General features: G+C 40.0%; 1 protein-coding gene across 1 annotated transcript in view; it reads left to right on the top strand.

The window, feature by feature from the left end:
- The first annotated feature begins 6,537 nt into the window (after nt 1-6,537).
- Ndufs4 (NADH:ubiquinone oxidoreductase subunit S4) overlaps nt 6,538-22,086 on the top strand; it is a 103,363-nt gene continuing 87,814 nt past the window's right edge. The window contains exon 1 of the mRNA XM_027401435.2: nt 6,538-6,691. Within this exon, the coding sequence (XP_027257236.1) occupies nt 6,591-6,691 (101 nt within the window). The 5' untranslated portion in view covers nt 6,538-6,590. The remainder of the gene's footprint in view (nt 6,692-22,086) is intronic.

The raw sequence follows: 22,086 nt of genomic DNA, 5'->3' as shown, positions 1-22,086 counted from the left end.
TTAATAAGCTCTCCTGTTAACTTGTACTAGCGCACCGGATGTTATTATTGGATGGTTGTGAGCTGTCATGTGGTTGCTGGGAATTGAAATCAGGACCTCTGGAAGACCAGCCAGTGCTCCTAACCACTGAGCCATCTCTCCAGACCTCTGAAATTCTTTTCTGCACCAAAGTCAAGACTCCCAGATTCCTCTGAAGCCTTGGGCTGTTTCAGGTCTCCAATTGGAGTTGTGTCTCTGGCTTCCATTCTCTCTGATGCTGACAAATACTGGGGGTTATGGGCTTTTCTCCAGCTCTGTTCAGCTACATGATTCAGGTGGAGAATAGAGAGAAGTGTGTCAGTAATAGGTTTGGTGTATATAAAGATACGAGAGCAGCAAGGAAGTTGTGAGTATAACCAAAAAGATGATATATGCAGCAAAGGTGGGGATAGGGAGATGATGGGAGTGTTGTTATGATTGAAACTATTGTTGGAAGACCTAGGCTCCAACAACAATGGAATAGATCTTGTCCTTTAATTCTGAGTTTTCATATTTATATGTACACAGCAGAACAGAAAACATGAAAATGAAGAAAAGAAATATGGCTTCTATACATCTTTAAAAAAGAATGCTCAAAAGTTGCCACATAAGGGCTGGGGATGTAGTTGGGTGGGGAGAGTACTTGCCTAGCATGCCTAAACATCTGAGTTTGACCTCCAACATCACTTGAAACCTGACTTGGTGGCACACTCTGGTCATCCCAGCACTCAGGAGGTGAAAGTAGTAAGATCAGAAGTTCAAGGTCATCCCCAGATATATGGTGAATTTCAGGCCAGGCTGGGCTACATGAGACAAACAAGATAGCTCAGGGGCTAAGAATGCTTGCTACTATGCTCTGAGACTTGAGCTTAATCCCTGGAACTCACATGGTGGAAATACAATATGACCTCTACACATGTGTAATGGTATATGCATTGTGGTGCGCGCATGCGCGCGCGCGCGCGCACACACACACACACACACACACACACACACACCTAAATGAAAAAAAAATTAAAAAGACAATTCACATTTCTCTTAGATTTCATTTTTTTAAACAATTTTGTTTTTGTTTTTGTTTTTTTTCAAGACAGGGTTTCTCTGTGGCTTTGGAGGCAGTTTTGGAACTATTTCTTGTAGACCATGCTGGTCTCGAACTCACAGAGATCCACCTGTCTCTTCTCTTAGATTTCATTGTCTAGAATTTGATAATATGGCTATTCCTATTAATTACAGGTGCCTGGGAGGACCATGGGTGACTTGTAAGAACTTACTTCAATTAAAAAGAAAAAATAAAATAAAGCCTTTATTCCAGTGGTCAGTAAAAATACAAGTTCTTTTACCAAGAACAAAAGGGAAAATATATTAAGTTAGGTAATTGCTGTAGTTTTTATTTGTAGTATGTACATTTCCCCATACCTTACCTCTAAAGGTAAGATACATAATTGGTACTGTGTCGTGATTCAATTGCTAGATATTTTTTCTTATTAGAACAGAACATAATGATAAAATTATTGTTGATGACATCTACTCTAAAAAAACGGTAGTAATATTTTGCCAAGACAGAGAATATATAGAGGAGCAAGAGATTTTCTAATGGGTGAGAGAAAAAGAAAGGACACCATTGGTTTGATTTCTACGTATTAAATTTGAGAAGGACATAGAAACAGTTGAAACCTTAGGACAAGAATTCAAGAGTGTGAAGGGGCATGTGATTAAATTTATGTAGGAAAATTCTTTGAGTTCATAAGGACTTTGATCATTTGCACCCATTTCCCAAAACTGATTTCAAGAAACAGTTCCTAACTACACATGGAAATTGTTTCATTGGTTGCCAAGGTCTCAAAAACCCTGCCAGAGGTCATGATAAGTTTATAAGATGATACTGAATTAATTCAAGGTTTTTCAATTAAATTAGCAATAAAAATATAAGTTGTGATTTAAAAAATTAGTTTGTATCCAGTAAATGATGATGGAATTTTGCCATGCCTCTGGTGATTTTGTGTTAAACTTCTGATAGAAATATCTGGTTTTAATTTATTTTTCTGGATGCTTTATTAAAGATCCATGTGCAAGGAGAAAAATTAAAAGCAGACAACTTTAGATCCACTTTAAATTTCACATGGCATCAGAAATACCAAGCTAAATGTTTCTTTTGGCCACCATGCATGAAATGCAAGCAAGAAATAAAGTCAATTTGTATCCTAATGCTCCTATTTTAAACAATAAAATGCATTTTGCAATGAGACATTCTATTGCACTTACTAGCATAGTCTATAGTTTGGGTGATAATGCATTTAAAAAAAAAAAACCCAACCAGCAAACTATTTCTGCTCCATTATCCAGCTTATATCCAGTATCTAAGAAATAAGATAATGAAAGTTGTCACTATTAGTTTTTCATGAAAGATTAATAAAAAGTAGATTTATGCTTTCAGATCTCTAGCCAGCCACATGGAGTCCTTATCTGTGATATCCACCAGGTCTCCAGAAAACAGCACTTGATCAAGGATGGTATTTTAGAAACAAGTAAGATCTATAGATTAGAGAAAATAATCACAGTAGACATCATTTATACACACTTTTATATCGTTAAAGTTATAATTAGTTCTCTTTTTCTTTTCCTTTTTTTGAGGCAGGACACTACTAGGTAGTTCTGGCTGGCCTGGAACTTACAATGAAGACCCAGCTGGCCTAAAATTTACAGAGACCTATCAGCCTCTCTGCCTTAAAGTGCTGGGATTAAAGGCGTACACTAACACTTAGCTTTCTATACATCTTTTGCCACCTAGTATGTATCAAGTAGTAGACTAAATAAACCACCATGCTGGTAACTGTAACACTCAGGAGGCTGAGGTAGGAGGGTGGTGAGTTTGAAACTAGCCTGGGCTACATACCAAGATTCTGTCAGAAGTGGGAGAATAATAGACTAGGCCACATGCAGGGAAAATGGTCAGTTGAAACAGGAATGATCCTTTCATCGGATATCGGGCTTTTAATTTTAAAGAAAGAAACAACTACACTGAGTTAAAAATTAAGCAAAGGAGACACTAGGAAGGAGACAGATACCCCCCTAGGGGAGTCTACACAAATAACTGATGCACTCTCAGAAATCAGAGGTTTGTAGAACAGCATTCGAAAAATTAAACTAGGTATTATCTGATATCACAGAAAATTCAGAAATGTTTTGCTCAGGGTTGGTTCAAGTATGGATTAATGATGTCAGTAAAAGCACAGGCTTTTTTATTTTCTCTGCTCCTCCATCCTGTCTTCGTTGGCTATCATCAATCCCTTCTTGCTGAGAAGATGCCACAATCCTGGGAATTATGTCCTTATTTAATTACCAGCAAAAGAAGGGTAATGAACATTTCTATTTCTTCTTGTTGTTCTTCTTTCTCCTCCTTCTCCTTTTCTTCCTCCTCGTCCCCTCCCTTTAGATGCTTTGCCCTGGACATGGTCATGTGCAAGCTGTAAGGCCTCTTCAAGAAAAACAAGCACAGTGCAGTTCTGGTCTCTGTGTTAAGTTCCACCAACGAGAGGCAGGAAAAGTCCGAGATATAGTTTCTATTTCTTGCAATGATATTATAATAATAGCTGTGATATGAGGGGAAATGAGGGAATTGGCAAGGAAGAGCACTCCAGTGAGCAACAGCCTGTGGAAGATCCATGGAAACTGGGTGATAAGACAGAAAAAACTGCCAGTGAGTATAGTGGAAGTAGGCTGGAAAGGAAGGCAGGAAATAGCCTTGCCTGAGCAGATCAGGTATTTTGTCTTTGCTGCAAGAGCAATACTAACCCATTGTAAAGATTCGTAAATTAATGTTATATAAATCGGAGGACAGAATTTGATAACTCAGTATGGACCATAGTGGTAAAGTGGAATAAAATTATATAGCTCAGTAATTATTGCAAGAAAAAAAAAACTTTAGTTGATCAGTATTTATTGCAGAATTAAAAAAATATTGCCAGAGGTAACAGAAAATCTCCTAGAAAATTATCTTAGGAGCTGGAGAAATGGCTCAGTGGTTGAAAGCACTAGCTGTTCTTTCAGAGGACTCCAGGTCCAATTCCCAGCACTCACATGGCAGCTCACAAAGGTCTGTAATCCAGCTCCAAGTGATTTGACCCCCTCACACAGACATACATGTAGGCAAAACACCAATGCAATAATGTAAAATTGAATCATAAAAAGAATAATTGATCTGATTTCTCAAAGGTTTCTTTCTTTTCTTTCTTTTTTTTTTTTCTCTTGTTTCACAAGTCATATCAGAATTTTCACAAAGGGCTAAAATTTACAAAATGAAAATCAGAAGAAAAGCAAATCTGGAAAGCCATACAGAAATTTCTGGGGTGGTATTGAAATTGTTGGTATGGTGGTAGAAAGAACCTTACGGTGAAGGTGACATATGAGCAAAATTGTTGGATGAAGGACGGCGAAAGAGTGTGGGAGCAAGGGAAAGGGAAGATAAATGGAGGAAGAGTATTCCAGATGCTAGAAAATAGTTCTGGGCACAGAGAATGTCTAAGTTCCAGGCTGTCAGATAGAGGTGTGTGGCTAAGAGAGTAGCAATTGAGGGGGACAGAGTAAGGAGTGAAGTCAAGTCTTTTCCCTCTAGTGCTGGGACTGAACCCGGGCTCTTCTCCATGAAAAACAAATGTTGTACTACTAAGCTATATCCTATCCCCTACATAGGGCTTTAAATATCAAAAGGTCTCGTGTGTGTGTGTGTGTGTGTGTGTGTGTGTGTGTGTGTGTGTGTGTGTGTTTTGGTTTTTCCGAGACAGGGTTTCTCTGTATTGCTTTGGAGCTTGTCCTGGCATTTGCTCTGTAGACCAGGCTGGTCTCTAACTCACAGAGATCCACCTGCCTCTGCCTCCTTAGTGCTGGGACTAAAGGTGTGCGCCACCAACACCCGGCAGAAGGCCTCTGGTTTTTCTGCTGAGGGGCTGAGTTAGAAAGCCCTAGGGGTATTTAGAAGAAAAGAAGGGAACTGTTTGGCTTCTGAACCAATAGCTTTAATTGTTGTGTGGAAGCAAACTGGGGGGACAGTGAATGCCAACATCCCTGCAAAAGGGGACAAGGGGACAGTGGTTGGCATCAGAGTACTACTAGGAGAGGCAGGGAAATTAGTCAAATTCTGTATATATTTGAAAGATTGAGGCAAAGAGAAATTAAGAACCACCCTAAGAGGCCTGGCTAGAGAGCATAGTGGTAAAAGTACTTGCCACCAAGCCTGTGACATGAAGTGGAATGAGAAAACTGACTCGGGCAAGTTGTCCTCTGACCTCCACAAGAATGCCACGACCCATGTTTGCATGCATACACATATAAATAAATACATTTAAAAAGAATCATCTCAAGTCAAGGCTATATCATTATAAAAACATTTTTCAGGCAGTCTGCTAAGCTCTTACAAAATTGATGTCCCTCATCAGTGTTGAGGTATCATTTGAGAAATGACATTGAAAACATTAGTGGAGGAAAAGCTGTAGTCACACTTGGGAGAATGGAGGAAGATTTTCAAGTTGATGTCTAACCTGGACGACACAATGAGAGATCTTGTCTCTTACAAGAAACAAAGAGGCTAGGAATGTACTTCACTGATAAACTGCGTACTTTCCCTTGGCTGGACCACCAGTCTTGGAAGAAAAAAGCAAGGGTCTGTACTGAGAAGCCAGATAAGATTAGATAGGGGTCATGGCAGTTAAACCTGGTTATTGTCTATAATCTTAGGTTATCGTTCCTTTCGATGGTGATTGGAATGGGATGGATGACAAATGGAAGAGATAATGGAAATAAGGAGAGTAATCAGGATAGCTTTGTCCTTTTCTTCGCCGAAGTTTTTGCATCATAGCTTCAGTGACAACCCTCCGTAGAGAGCCTCTTCCTTCAGCCTGACCAAAGGTTTACCAGAAACCAAAGGCTTTCAGGAGTGTACCACCAGACCCTGGGCTACCCACATGCTAGGCAAGCACTCTATCAACTAAGCTCCAACCCCATCCCCCACCAGATTTCATGTAAATCCATATGTTCTTCTTTTTTCATCTTTGGCGAGGCCAGACTTTTAGTGTGGAAAATATGATTATTAAAACTACAGATCATCAAACTGAGTGCAGCCTGTTCTGAAGGCTCGCACACAGAATCTGGCAACACTTTGGGAAAGTACTACTTTAGTTTCTCAAAGACTCAAGGAGCCCTCCGGCTCTTCCAGCGGGCTCAGACTCAGATATTCTGAGTTCTTTGAAAAATTATGAGTTACAGGTGTTTACATTTTTGAAGCATTTTCTTTCGGGCTTCTCAGCCTCAGTCTAAATAACCGACCCTACTAGCAAGGATTACTTTTTATCGAGGCAACATTCACACTCACTGAACCTTTTTATTTTTTTTATTTCATCCATTTTTCTCTTTCACTCTTCCAACGAGACCTTTTAACTCTTTTGCAAACCCTAGCATCAAAGGGAAAACAAACACTACATGATTCTGTTTCACTGCGGCCACATGGACTTGAGAACGAGGGAAGTGAGTCCCTAGCGGGGATCCGTCCTCCCATCCTGGCGTTTGCCTGCAGGAAGATGGCGGCGGTCTCAATGTCAGTGGCGGCGCTGAGACAGGCGTTGTTGGGGAGAAGGGCAGTGGCTACAGCGGCCGTTTCCGTCTCTAGAGTTCCATCCAGGTAACATAATTATCAGCCTTGTCTGGCTCTTTATTTAGGATTCTTAGGTCGCAGCATTTTGGCGGAGACAGGGCCGGGCCGGCCCCGGAGGCGGCCTTGGGGAGCGCGTCCTCGGCTGACCCTTCCTCGGGATGCGGGACGAACTCGGGCCTCCGGCCAGGCGCCGGCGGGCTCTCGGGCTCTCGGGAGCTGTGGGTCTGCAGCCGTGGGAGAGGGTCTGTGCCGAGGAGCTTTGAACAGGCTCTTGGTTCCCGGGAAGGGGAGGAGTCTGGCCGACTTCTCTCCCAATGTCCTACAGCCCTTCCGTTGTCACCTGTTTGCCTCACTCCAGCCCTGGCTGGAAGGTTAAATCCCCTGCTTACTTTTCCCTGGCTTTAGGTAATATCCACCGAGCTTCCAAACAGAAAGGTTGTTTTAGTCGTCATTCTGCATACGAGGAAAACTTCTTAGAACTTCAGGGTCAATAATAGTATTTACTGGAAGGTGATAGCATACCTATTTTCTGTCTGTGGGAGGATTGGACCCCCCTCCCCGCCCCGCCCCCGGGCTGTGCGTTTCTCCTCAGCCAGCAAGGTGGTTTTTGTTTTTATTAATTTATTTTGTTTGTTCGAGACAGGATCACACTATGTAGCCCTTGCTGGCCCGGAACTCAGATCTGCCTGCCAGCAAGATGTTTTTTTAAAAAGGTTGATGGTAATGCTGTAAGTTTCCTCAATTACATTTTCACTAACCATTACAGTAGATGAGGGATTGTTATTTTGTTACCTTGTATCATTTTTTGGAATGACATCCCTCCCCTGCTCCCAAAGCATTACTTTATTTTACATATGTTTCTGTTTTCCTGAGTTTATTAAAGGCACTTGTATACACATATTAACATTTTAATCTACGACATACCATGTTTTATCACTCCTTTCACAGTTTGCTCCTGTAAAGCATGGCCTTGTATTGTCTGTCAACCGCATGCTGTGGAGACTACACTAAATGTTTACACTAATGATGGAAGACTATGTCAGGGGTGGGAAGAAGGTAGTTTTTAAAGAAGGAAAAGTTGCTGGGCATTGGTGGCAAACGCCTTCCTTTAATCCCAGCACTCAGGAGGCAGAGGCAGGTGGATCTCTGTGAGTTCCAGGCCAGCATGGTCTACAAAGACAATTCCAGGATAGCCAGGGATAAATAGAGATCCTCTCTCACACAAAATCAAACCATTACATTATTTTTTAAAAACGGAAATAGGGTCTATCAAAATGCTTGTTAATTTAGCGTTAAACTAAACACAAAGGGAATACAGAGTCAAAATGAGCTGAGTAGAACTTTTGAAGGTACATTTTATTACAGTTTCAAGTAGTGGTTTTGTGGGAAAGAAGAGGTTGCCATTAGTAAGGTCAGGGGATTTTTGGTTTCGGGGACTGAGGATGTAGTTGAGTTGGTAGAGGGCCTAGCATTCATGAGGTACTGGGTTCAGTCTTTAGCACAGAATAAATCCATTTTTGGGCACACGAACTGTAATCCTATTGCTCCAGAGTTGCAAAAATGGGTGCAGGGAGGCTGTTCTGTAGGCAGTAGCAGAGCAGTACATATATAGTACATATAGTCACTGGAAAAAAGTGTAATACTGGTAGAAAGTAAAAGATAAATTTGTAATTAAGTGTTTTACATATGAGGAACTTAAGAAATACGAAGTAGTTCTCTAAGATCAAATGCTCCAGTGGTTAAGGGTAACATACTGGTGATCTAGTTTAGTTCTTTTCCACTTAAATGTTATGGGGGTTAATTTACATACCTAAATATGAATGCATTCAGTATAGGACTAGAACTGAAAACAAATTATAAGGGACCATTAGTGTATTTCTCAGCAATTATGCCAGTTTAAATTAAGAAAATACTAGACTTTACAAACTGATACCTATTACTACACATCTAAACCTAACAGTTGTACTTGTAAATATGTTATTAGAGATTTGAAAATAGCTTATATAAATCACATAAGATGACCTTTGTTTCATATTCTAAAAAATATAAAACCTAGGGAAAATTATTTTGACTTCACATTTATTTATTTATTTATTTACCCTAAAGATATTATGATGTGCATCTGACCTGACAATTGTAGTTCCCCTTCTTTGTTTATATGGAAACTTCTTACAATATGTGTGGAAAATAATGCTTTGAAAAGTTCCAATCCATCTGGGAAATTTAATGTAAATTTCTTTTTTGGCAGTCCTTAAAGACATTGCAATGGCATAATACTGTAGTTGTCTTGAATGAAATAAGGGAGAGTGGAATCAGTAATGAAAGTGATGAGAGAGGAGTAGGGATTACTTACTACATTAACATTTGGATTCAATTGTAAAGTCAATGCAAAGAAAAAGCCAGCAAATGAAAAAGAAAAACCACAGACAGGAGAGAAAGTCGAATAACTAGTGTTGGCAGATTATCTATCTACCCAGCTTGTGTTCTAGAGTGAGCTTCCATTTCCTTGTCTGAAGAGGGTGAAAGCATCGTCAATCACCTGTTCTTACTCTTACTGGCTCTAAGTATCCTAAGGGATTTTTCAGCCCAAATTCTATTTAAGGTATGAATCTACCAGTAGATAAGTTGGTTTTCTCTTTCAAAATAGTGACCCTTGGGACTTAAGATAATAATTGCTGTATTGTTAGGTTTTTGTTCATTTCAACATGATTGTGTATGTTTCTATCACCTGCTCTTATGAGGTACTTCTCAAATTTAGACTAGAGCATGTGCTTGTCTAAAACATATCTCTGAGGGAAGCAGATCCCCAGAATGTGTTAGTCTCTGATGAAGACTAGGCTGAGACCTTGGTGAAATCTGTTTCGTGCTCCCAATCTCTGGCTTTATTTTTTGGCTTCCTTTCTCACTGTGAAGCTGAACCTGCAGACACCCCCAGTCATGGGAAAGAAAAGTCTAAATTTGTATTCGAGATCATAGGTTGGCTTCTACTTAATTAAATATTTTTGCTTACATTTATTTTGTGTGTGTGAGTGAGTATTAATGTGGGAAAGCAGGTCTTAAGAGACATCAGTGCTAGGCAGAGGGGCTCATGCTTTTAAAAATCCCAGCACTTGGGAGACAGAGGCAGGCAGATCTCTGAGAGTTCAAGGCCAGCTTGGTCCACAGAATGAGTTCCAGGACAGCCAGGGCCACATAGAAAAATCCTGTCTGGAAAAACAGAAAACAAACAAACAACAAAAGAGACATTTCAGTGAGAGCCAGGTAGGCACTAGCCTACATAAGTGAGAATTAAAACGTATCTACAATATATATATATTATAAATATTTAGGATATTTACCTTGAACTCTGTTAATTTCTGTATTGAAATTGTTTTATGAATGGATTTGTACTTAACACATTATGACAAGTATTCTGGCTTCTTTTTCATTCAAAAATTTAAAAATGGAAAGTGGAATGAGTGATTTGAGAAAGGTATTTCCTGGAACACGAGGGCTTCTTTGGAATGAGAACTGACTTCACTTGAAGCTTTTAATGAGGCATAATAAGAAAAGATGGAGACTCTTGGTTCCTGAGTAACATCTGCTAGAATAGGTTTAGAGATGGGGAGAATATAGAATTCAGATAGAACATAGATTGTTCAAATGGAGAAGATTTGTCATCCCTTTTATCATTTCTGTAGTATTTATTCTGAGCATAACTTTTCTAACTTAGTGATCAGCCAGTGTCAAGGACTTCCCTTACATTGTGTCTTGCGTTTTCTCAGCAACCCTGTGAATTAGGATGTTCTTGTTTTGAAGCTGAGTAGACAGCTACAATAGAGAAATGCCTTAAGTTCTCCGTGGTAGAAAATAGTCTGACTTATTCATCAATATGCTGACTTTTGTAATGAGTATTATTTCTGATAACAGTAAATTAAAATTTCAGTGTCTTCAGTTTTTTCTTTTAGCAAGGTATATTCTTTATTTGAAAAACTGTCTATCTAATGTTCTTGTCTTTTACTTCGATATTACATCTCTATAGTGGGAGGGATGAGTGTGTTTTGGACTTTAAAAGAAAATAATGTTTAGTATAAGAGATTTTTATGGGTGACTTCATTTTACTTTTTACCCCCACCTTGAGACAGTATCATTTGGCCAGGTTAGCATGAAACTCGTGTGTAGCTGTGGATAGCCTTCAACTCCTGATCTTCAAGCCTCCCTCTCACAGGAGCTGAGAGTGCAAATACATATAATGCATGTATTAAATGTGGTATCCTGAACATATTTTTTCTTATGAACTTCAGTGATCATTGGAAAAACTGTACTCTGTTTTTAAATTATTGAGTATGCCAGCTATCCTTTAGGAGCTCTTGAGTCTGTTTTTTTTTTTTTTTTCTTTTGTTTGTTTTGTTTTTCTAATTCTTCATTGATTAGTCTGCTTCCCCCTTTGCAGTTTTGTTACCTGGAAAACTATGGTATTTGTGGTTTTTAGTCTCATTAATAGAAGAATGTAAAAATTGATGAGAGAGAGAGAGAGAGAGAGAGAGAGAGAGAGAGAGAGAGAGCGCTCCAGGACAGTTTTATTAACAGTTGAGAGAAAAACAACAGGACAAGCGAGCTATAAATCCTGACAGCTGTTAGGAATAGGAAAATAGAAAAGAGAGAAAGGCGTGATGTTTGCATGCAGCCACATGGCGAAGAAGGGAGAGAAAGAGTGGGAATTCCCAGGGCATCAGGGAAAACGTGGTCAGACTTTGGTCAGTATCTGAAAGAAAAAGAGGGGAAGGAAAAGCAGACAGGCCAGGTGTCAGCAGCATGAAGTGTTCCCTGATGTACAGAAGTGCTCTAAGTAGCTATACTGAGGGCCCAGCTTCTGGGGAAGGTAAAATACTGTATCTCCTTTGTAGCATGGTTCTGTGTGAATCAGCTTTCCTGAGAAGGTGGTGTTTTCTTGGCCACATGCAAGTGACTGGCCAAACCATATTCACTTAAAAATTATTTTTCCCTTTTGTGTATGAGTGCTTTGCTGGCATGTATGTCTATGTACCATGTGCTCACCTGGTGTCTGAGGAGGTCAGAAGGGAGCCTTGGATCCAATGGATCTGGTGTTATAGATGGCTGAGCTAGCAGGTGGGTGCTGGGACCTGAACCCAGATCTTCTGGAAGAAGCAGCAAGTGCTTTTTAACCGCTGAGCCATCTTTCTACCTCCTGGTTTTAACTCTTAAGGGAGGAGACAATAGTATGTAAAGTTTGAATCTTGAAGCAGATCAGAATGTCAGTCTTACCCAAGGGCCAGAGTAGAATTCACGGTTTTGATTGGTAGAAAATAGCTTTCTCTTAATAGTCCTTAACAGAGCTCTGCTGTTCATCCTTAGTGGCCTCCAGAACTTTTAACAATATTCTTCCCTCAAAAGTTGAGACTTCGCCTGGCGTTGGTGGTGCACGCCTTTAATCCCAGTACTCAGGAGGCAGAGGCAGGCGGATCTCTGTGAGTTCGAGGCCAGTCTGGTCTCCAGAGCTAGTGCCAGGATAGACTCCAAAGCTACACAGAGAAACCCTGTGAAAACAAAAACAAACAAACAAAAAAAAGTTGAGACTCAAAAAACATTTAGAGAATGACTGAAACTAAGCCATTTCACCATGATAATCTAGAAAGTCAGTTTCTAATTTGTTCCCAGAAAGGATTCATGTCAGGACCGAGTTTCCATTACACCTTCATGTATAGCCTCCAGGCTGGAATGCTCACTTAGGAGAAAGAAAACCTGACTTTCCTGGCCTGAAAATCCAAGGTGTTCATTCTGGATGAGAATGAGTTGCTTACTTTGTGGGTTCTTGGCCTGCATCTGCCTAAGCAATTTCTAACCGACCTTCATCATTTTTACCTCTCTGTCTCTCTCTTTTTAAAATATGGTTAAATACCAATAACTTAGCCTATTAGAATTTGTGTGGGTTTCTGAGATTTAATGAAGCCTCGATGATGACTTAAACTTAATGTCATTAAAATCTTGGGCCAGGGAGTTGGCTCAGTGGGTTAAATTGCTTACTGTGACCTGAGTTCTATACTCAGGACCCACATGGTAGAAAGAAAGAACCAATTCCTGCAATTTTGTTCTCTGACCTCCACACACAAGCACATAGTCATACACACAAAAATAAATAAATATAAGAGAGAGTGAAATCTTATACTCTTTTAATGTTGACAGGATATTGTAGTTAATACCAGAATTCTTACAGCTTTTCTTGTTCAATTGCATTGTCTGAAGATCCTAAAAGAATCTGTTGTGATGAATTGTACATTAGCCACAGTTCTTTGCAGCTGCTTTCATCTAACTATTTGAATATTTTTGTAAAGTATTTCTGTGTTTTTCTCCTTCAGGTAACAAGGGGACAATTCTGAATTCTGGTTTCAAGTTCTTTCTTGAATATTTTGATAGGCAAATGCAGCCTTAAGTTCTTTAGAATTAGTTAACCAAATATAATCTTTCTTCTTGCCTGCATTTGCTAGACTTACATGAAAAAATAGGATCGTCCTCCAATTTAGCGCTTTGTTTTTTAGATGTCAGCTGTCCATCAAAGTCACCTGTTATCTGCATCTGAGGCATTCATGTTCTTTGGCCATGTACTGATTGGTTCAGTACGTGTAGGTTTAGCTCTGCAGACTCTGATGGGGAGCTAGGGCTGAAAACTCCTGCCGTTTTGTTTTCCTAAGTAGTTTTAATGTTTTATTGCCAAAGACTTCAAAACTATGGCTTTCTTTGGGAGAGGAATAAGGAAGATTTCCAGACATAAGAAAACTTCAAATTTTGCATTTTTCACTCATATACTAGTCAGAGGCGGGGGTGAGGGGGTGGGTTAGAGGCAGAGAAGGCATTTTGGTAATCTCGAGAAAGGAGACCATGTTACTCCTCTCTAGAGACGCTTGTTCTTCATTTTGGAAGGGCTCAGGTTTAATATAGCACAGCTGTTGAACTCTGCCCTTCAGAGTTTTAAGAAGAAAGTGTCTTATCCTTTATAATGGGAATGTGCTTTTTAGGGAGGTGGTCTTTGGCTGGACATAGTTTTTAAGGAAGTTCCTTGCTTTTCTAGAGTTCTTTTGTTTCAGTGATCTCTTAGAATTGTTTCAGCTAAGGGGAGTGCAGATCTTACTGCTTTTGTAGTATGTTTTTTTGTGTCCTTAACAAAGCCAGGTGAAGAATTATTTCTTGCTGTTTTCTAGGTCTCAAAAATACATTCTTTCCTTTATTTGGCCACTTCATATAAATAAAAGGTCCTTGCTTGACAAAGATTCCGTTCTAGATGACTGTTCAGCAAGTCATATGCTTCTCCTAAGAATGTCACTCTGTCTTGATGAGCTTTAAAGTGAATGCAGATGTTTTGTGTCTTTTGAGGACCATTGCTCTTTTAATGGAAAGAGCACTTCTTTTTCAAGGGATTTCTTCATTGTACTTAAAGATGAAATTTATGCCTTTTGTTTTAATAGTTTGAAATTCTTTTTAATATCCTTATTACACATAAGTTTTTGAGAAATAAAATATATCTCATTGTACCGAATTGATTAAGATCTTGTATTTATTGAACCTCTAAAAATATGAAACTTAAAGTACTTTGTAATAATTACCTTTGGGTAGTGAAAAAATGTTAGTTTTTAATTGAAAGTGGCATCTATCTGCCTTCATAGGTTAACTTTAGAAGTATAGTTCATAATTCTTGTCATACTTGAGCTGGAAAAAGTCTTCTGTTGTCAGCCCCTACTGTTTATTTAGTGTAAGAATCTCTGGAACTTCTGTTGATGATCTGAGTTTCTGGTGGCTCTAGAAAAGTTTTCTTCACTGTGACAAAATGCCCTCTAAAAATACCAAGGGGGGAGTTGAATGGTTTTAGTTCGTGATGTGCTTCCTCTATTCCCTTGGACCTATGATGAGGCAGAATATTGTAGCTGCAGAAGGGTGTGTCACGGCACTTTTGCTCACCTCATGGCAGGCAGGGCTCACAGACTGGAAGGGGCCCTAGCTAGATCCAGTCCCTGAGGGCATCTGCCTCTTCCAGTTACACCCTACCACCCAAGTTACTAGTACTTTCCAAAATAGCGCCATTAGCTGGAAACCAAGCCCTCAAGACATTAGGGGTGTGGAAGGCATTTCATATTCAAACCACAACACACACACACACATTGTTGTTTTATACTCATTGATAAGTGATATTTCTCTTTGTGCTCTACAGAGTGAGTCTTTCCCCTGTCTACTTGTCATACCTTCCCATAACTAGGCTTAGCATATTCAGTTTGTTTATTCTGTTAAGATGGCCAGACTTCTTGAGGCGTTCCTGCCTCTTTGTATCTTTAGGCTGTTGTAATGGTTAATTTTGATGAGCAGCTTGGTTGGATGAAGAGTGCCTAGGTCATTAGTGAAGCACACTTTTGGATGTCTGTGATAGTGATGGTCTTGGATGATTAGAACATAAGGATTCTGGCATGATGAATGGATTAATCCTTAGATGGATTCATATTATTAATGCATGATTAGGAGGTAGTGAAAAGGAGGAGGTGTGGTCTTTAGGGGAAGTAAGTCTTGAGGGGGTATATCATTGGGTCTGTACCTCACCTAGTTCCTTTCTGTACTGCCTCTTTCTCTGCTTCCTGGAGTGCCATGAATGAAGTGGATAGTTGTGCCACATATCCTACAGCCATGGTATTTTGCCTAACTTCATGGGGCTATGTGACTCGAAACTGTGGGTCAAAACAAAAATTCCACTTTTAACCTGTTCTTAGGCAGGTTGGTCATAGCTAGGCAAAAGAAATGATAATAGATCTTTTCTATTTTGCTAGTGCCTGTGTTTGAACTATGTATTGCAGTTTTGATTAAATGCAATTATCAGAGGTTATGTTCAATGAGCTAATCCATCCTCTCTCCTTCCTTCCTTCTTTACTCCCTTCCTCCCTCTTCCAGGCTTATTTAGTAGTATACTACAACGAGCAGCAGACTGGGCAATAGTAAGGATGCTACCTGAAGTTTCTTTTCATTTCTTTTTAGATTTTTTTCATTTTATATGTATGAAGTGTTTTAGCTGCATAATATATGTGTATGTGTAAGTGAGTGAGTGAGCGAGTGTGTGTGTGTGTGTGTGAGAGAGAGAGAGAGAGAGAGAGAGAGAGAGAGAGAGAGAGAGAGAGAGAGAGAGAGAGAGAGAGTTTGTGCCTGGTGCCCATGGAGGCCAGAAGAGGGAGTTTGATCCTCTAGACTATTCTCAGCTGCTGTGTGAGTACTGGGAACTGAACCTGATTCTTCAGCAAGAGAAACAAGTGTTCTTTAGCACCAAGCCAACTTTCCAGGCCACTCTTCATTTTTTGTTTGTTGGTTCATTTTTCTGAGACAGGGTTTCACTGTGTAGCCCTGGCTGTCCTGGAACTCACTTTCCAGACCAGGCTGTCCTGGAACTCACAGAGATCTGCATGCCCCTGCTTCTCAAGTGCTGGATGGAATTAAAGGCCTGTGTCACCACCACTGCCACTGCTGCCTTCCCGGTCTCTTCCATTTCTTAACAGTACTTTACACAAAATAAAAGTTCTTATAAGTTTACTACACTTCCCCGCTGTGCTGGCCAGTCTTATGTCTTCTTGACACAAACTGGAGTTATCTGAATGGATGGAACCTTAATTGAGAAAATGCCTCCATAAGATCCAGCTGTAAGGCATTTTTTAAATTAGTGATTGATGGAGGAGCACCCAGGCCATAGTGAGTGGGGCCATCCCTGGGCTTGTGGTCTTGGGCTCTATTAGAAAGCAGATTGAGCAAGCCATGGGGAACAAGCCAGTAAGTGGCAGTCTTCCATGGTCTCTGCTTCTGCTCCTGCCTCCAGGATCCTGTCCTGTTTGAGTTCCTGTCCTGACTTCTTTCAATGATGAACAGTGATGTAGAAGGGTAAGCTGAATAAACCCTTTCCTCCCCAAGTTGCTTTTTGGTCATGGTGTTTGGTCACAGCAGTAGAAATCCTGACTTAAGGTACCCTCCTGTGTAGATTTTGTATGTACTGTATCTGAGAATTCCTTTCTTATCCACAGGCCCCTTTTCTATAGCCTTAGTTCCAAGGCAGTGGGTTCATGCAACACTTTTGTGTTTCACTTTTAGGGGGAGGGAGTCCAGGGCTTCCGAATGCCAGAAGCACTTCCTACTTGAAGCTCCTACAGAGCCACCTACCTAGCCCTAGTTTCATTTCTTTGACTCCTTTTGGTTATAGTTGTATCATGATGATTCTAAACTCTAAGGAGCCAGGAATTGTTTTTCTTTCTTTTTCTTTTGAGTTACTGTAATTTTGTTTTACAAATATTTATATGCTGTATTTTATTTTGCTTAAAATACCATTTAATTTTATTTTGAGAGTTTCATGCCTGAGTACTGTACTTACATCATTTCCATTTCTTCCTGAAACATCTTATTTCCCCTGAGATTTTCTTGATCCATGGATTACTGAGTGTTTGTTGGACTGAGCATGAAGCTTAGTGGTAGAGCATTTGCCTGCCAGGTGTGTGAATCCCAGGCCTCTACCACCAGCACTGCAACACAAACACAAAGTAGAAGTGCTTGCTTGACTTTCTGAAAACCCAGTTCCCTAGAACTTCTTTTTTTAGTGTCCATCCTAAAATGTGTGGCTCTCCTGGCCTGGCTTTTTAGTCCATTCCCACAGTTGACTGGAATCAGTCAGGGCTAAGGAACCTAGAACAAAAAGAAGCAAACTAAGAGTGGGTGTTACATGAGCCCACTTCCTTAGAACCATCACTCCACTCAGTGGAAAGAAACAACTTTTTGCTGGGCAGTGGTGGTGCACACCTTTATTCCCAGAACCCAGGAGACAGAGAGGTAGGTGGATCTCTGAGTTCAAAGCCAGCCTGGTCTACAAAGTGAGTTCCAGGATGGTCAGGTCTATACAGTGAAACCCTGTCTCAAAAAACAAAACAAAACAAAACAAATTTTCTTCTTCAGTTTTTGCTCTTGCAAATTTCCATTGTTTCCCCTCCCGTGTAGTTACAGGATTATCTAAGATTGGTCCAGGCATATGAAAGGTAAATGGTGACTTCTACAATTCCTGAGCATTATTTTTCTTTCTTGTTTCTTGGGGCAAATGTCTACAGAAGTGCTTATTTCTGTTTTCAGCTATGTTAAACACAGGCTTGGAGCACTGGGGAAGGGGAGTGTAAGGTGGATTCACAGCTGGTTAAATGAAGCTCCCAGGTCTGGGGCTCTTCCTGTTCTGCCTGTTGTATGCATCCTGTCCAGATTTTTATTTATTACTGTTGCATTCAGTGGGAGAGACAAGTGGGGTGTGTTTGCTAGATGTTGCTTAGGACCAACCGTCCTAGGATGAATTTCCTTAAAATCTAATTATAATATTTCTTGCATTTTTAGAATATCTGAGTGGACTTAAGTGATCTAAATTGGCATAAAAAGTCATTATATCTTCAGATTATTAACCAGTTGTTTCTCAACTCTAGTGGGCACATAGGGAAAATTCACACATCAGAGTCTGGGAAATGAAGCAGTGAAAGTATTTCAGATTCAGAGTACATGCTCCTCATTTGGAATGTTGGCATTTAATAAAATGGAAGCTTGTAAGTGGTGTAGAAGCAGAATAATGCATTGAGTTTAAACTATCAAGCAACAATCTTGGATCAAAGACATTGTATTGGTTAGTTTGTCACATCAACACAACCTAGAAGCACCTGAGTTAGAGTCTCAAGGAGGGATCGTTTAGATAGTTCGGTCTGTAGTCACTCTGGGGGCATTATTTTCATTGACTTAATTGATGTGGGGAGACACAGCCTTAAAGTGGATAGCATCATTCTTTGGTTTTGGACTGTGGACTATGCACAAGTATAAGCCTTCAGAGAAGGGCTTCTCAGCCCTGTCCATTTGAAGGATGGAAGTCCTGAACATTAACCCACAGGTGTTTGTTCCTCTTTGGCAAATGTGTTATCTGCTCTGTGCTGTGACCTGAACTTGTATTTCACTTGATGTATATGCTAGAAGATGACTGTAGAGTGTATTCCTAACAGCCCTGACTGAAATGATAAACTGGCCAATGGTGTCGGTTAGATTTCTTTGTAACTCAGGAGACTCTAACTTCCTGCTTTGATGTGGTAATAGAGGTTCCAATAGCTATCATTTTTGAATACTTAGACACTAAGGTAATTGTATCTTATTTCATCTCAGTAAAGTAAATGATCTTATTTTAGATGATGGGTTGACAATTAACATTATAGTTTTATATATTCCTAGGATTATAAACTATCTTATATGCCTTAGAATTTATTTGCCTTTCTTCTAGGACATGGCGAAGGAATACATTTAATAATACATTTAACAATAAATCATAATAGAAGTTTTTTGTTTTTAAAAATTTGCTTTTAACCTGTGTGGGGAGGTGGGAGATTCTATGCCTATGAGTGCAGGTGCTCTCCAAGGCCAGAGGCCTCAGATCTCCCTGGAGCTGGAGTTAGAGGCAGTTGTGAGCCACCTGACCTGGAGGCTAGTGAATGACCACCGGGGGCCTTTGGAGAGCAGTAAGAACTCTTAACCATGGAGCCAGCTCTCCAGCCTTATGTTTTTAGATATAACAGCCTATGATGGCCTTGAATTCCTTCTGCCTGTGCTGAACCCCCACCCCAGTGCTGGGATTAGAAGTGTGTGCCATATCCAGCTATGTTTTTCAGGTTTTTAAGAGAAAATTATTAATTAATATTATGTGCTTGTATAAGTGCTGGTATGCACTTGGCCACAGAATACATGTAGTGGTTAGAAGACAATTTCCAGGAGTCAGTTTTCTCCTTCCACCTTGTTGAGGCATGAAGTAGAACAGATGTCTGTCACTTCATACCCAAGATAGCTGGCCCTCAAGCTTCTGTGACTTTCTCCTGTCCATTCCTCTCATTTTGCCACAGGAGTGCTGGGATTAGAGATGTGTCCTGCTATGTTACATGCTATGTGTATTTTGTTTTGTTTTGTTTTGATAGTGTCTCACTGTGTAGCCCTGGCTGGCCTGGAACTCACTGAAATCTGCCTGTCTCTTCCTCCCAAGTGCTGGAATTAAAGGTGTATGCCACCATGCCAGACTTCTAAATGAGTGGTTTTGTTTTAATTGTTTAAGACAGTTCTGAGAAGTTTTAATTGTTTAAGAAGTTCTGAGAAGTAAACCTTCTTGGTTTACTTTTCACCAGCCTTCTAGCATTCTCCTAATGATATCAAAATCACTGGGTCAATGATAGCCAGTTCGAGTACTCTGTAGTATTTCCCAAATGCTGAGTCTCATTTAATATCATTGCCACTGTAGGGATGGACATAGTATTCCATTCAGCTTTTCTAAAAACTGGCAACTGGTGGTGAGGATAACCAGATTTTCCTTGACCTGCCTGATCATGTCTGATCAGCACTTATTTTCCAATTTCCATAGCAAGTTAGTTGACTCCATAACACTTTCCACCTTCTCTGTGGCCACCATCTTCCTGTCTTAGGAGTAGGACAGCCTCCAACCAATAGCAGTTGCCAAGACAGCCGTGCGGTAAGAAAAGCTGAATGTGGCTTTTCATGTTGGGTTTTCGGGATTGAATTCAGGTCATCAGTCTTGTGCAGGAAATCCGGTTTACTGCTGAGCCTATCTCTTTGGCTCCCAGTTATGTCTTAAAAATGCTTTAAATTTCATAGCATTTTTGTATATGTACACATAAATATGTTAGGAAATATAACAGCAAAATGAATTCTTGTGGACTCTATCTAATTTAAGGACTAGAAAATTTGAACTGGAGAGATGACTGAGCCGGTAAAAGAACTCACTGCACAAGCCAAACAACCTGAGTGTGATGCCTAGAGCCCAACTGCACTGCGTTGTCATCTGATATCCACACATGCACTCATGTTCTCTCCCATCTCTCTCATACAAACACATACACAAATAATAATAAATTAATAAAGATAGCTAGACAATCATCAGTATCTTTTGTTCTTTGTGTACACTCAGGCTGAATAGTGGATTCCTCCAATTGGGCCCATATGCTAATCCTTGCAGCCTATTAATGTTATGTAGCAAAAAGGTCTTTCAGATGTTATTGGGACTTTGAGATGGGAGACTGTTATGGTGGTCCTAACCATAGGGCAATGAGCAGAGGAGTCCGAAGAAGGCAGTGTGGAGTTGGAAGCAGAGTTGGAGTAATGTAGTCATATACCAAGGATGCCAGCAGAAATCTAGATTTGAAACAGAGCCTATCTTGGAGCTTCTAGATCAACTAGGCCTGCTGCTGAGTTATATTACTCACATGAAATTAACTTAAAATTTCTAACTTAATACCATAAGACCGAATTTGTATTGTTTTAATCCACTAATTGTTTGGTAATTTGTTATGGCTTTTATAGGAAACTAATAATTTTTTTATTATTCACTGTGACTTATTTCTTACCCTCCCTTCCTTTTCTCCGTCTCCCCTCGTTCTTTCTTTCTTTTCTTCCTCCCTTTATTTCCATTACTAGATATTGAAAACTACAGTGCCTTTTGCATGATTGGCAAGTGCTCTTCCACTGAGCTTTATCTCATGCCCTCTACCATGTGTTTTAAAAGTCATTATTTACTCTTTAACAGTTTCATGAATGTATATAATATATTCTAGCCACATTCACTTCGATTTTCTCTCCTCTTCCCACCCCTTCCATTGTTTATCCCCTGGTCCCCACCCACTTTGAGGTCTTTGTTTTTGTTTTCTGATTCACTGGGTTTAACTGGTGTGTGTGTGTGTGTGTGTGTGTGTGTGTGTGTGTGTGTGTGTGTGTGTGTGTGTGTGTGTGACTCACCAGTGATTACCTCACTGAAGGCAATGACTTCTTTTCTCTAGCAGCCCTAGACTGAAGGATCTTCTTTGGATGGGGTCTCAATGAGTCCATCTCTTTCTATAACTGATTGTTTATGGTCCTAGTCTAATTAGGCGCCATGAAGGTAACCACAGGTTTTGTGTGTTTCTGTGTACCATGGCATATCCTCTACTATGACTTTCTACGATCTGCTTACACTGTAGACTAAGTATATAGCTCATTTACACTGACATCTTAAGAAATTCAATCCACAGGGAGCAGCTAAAGATATTTGAAAAACAAGTGGCACAATGATCACATTAATCTACTTAGTGATCATTTAGTACTTCACTAGAGAAGCAGTGACTTGTGGGAATTTCGGGTGTCCATTGAAAGCTCCTTAGTAAAGACTACAGCCATAACTTTGAAGTTTTGCTGGAGGCTTTAGTCCATATCTAACAAGACTATAGAACCTTCTCTCCCCTTCCCTTGTGATTCTAGACACCTCTGATCAAGACTTTGCATGGCATCTTGATCTCACTGGAGTTGAAACAATTTGATATCATACCCTTATCACTCTGTGCCTTTCCTCCCTAATTACTGCCATCAGAACCTGG

The sequence above is a fragment of the Cricetulus griseus genome, chromosome 2 (assembly GCF_003668045.3).
Source record: "Cricetulus griseus strain 17A/GY chromosome 2, alternate assembly CriGri-PICRH-1.0, whole genome shotgun sequence".
In the NCBI taxonomy this organism is placed as follows: Eukaryota; Metazoa; Chordata; class Mammalia; order Rodentia; family Cricetidae; genus Cricetulus; species Cricetulus griseus.
The sequence above is the reverse complement of the archived record's forward strand: the minus strand, read 5'-3'. Positions and strand labels throughout refer to the sequence as shown.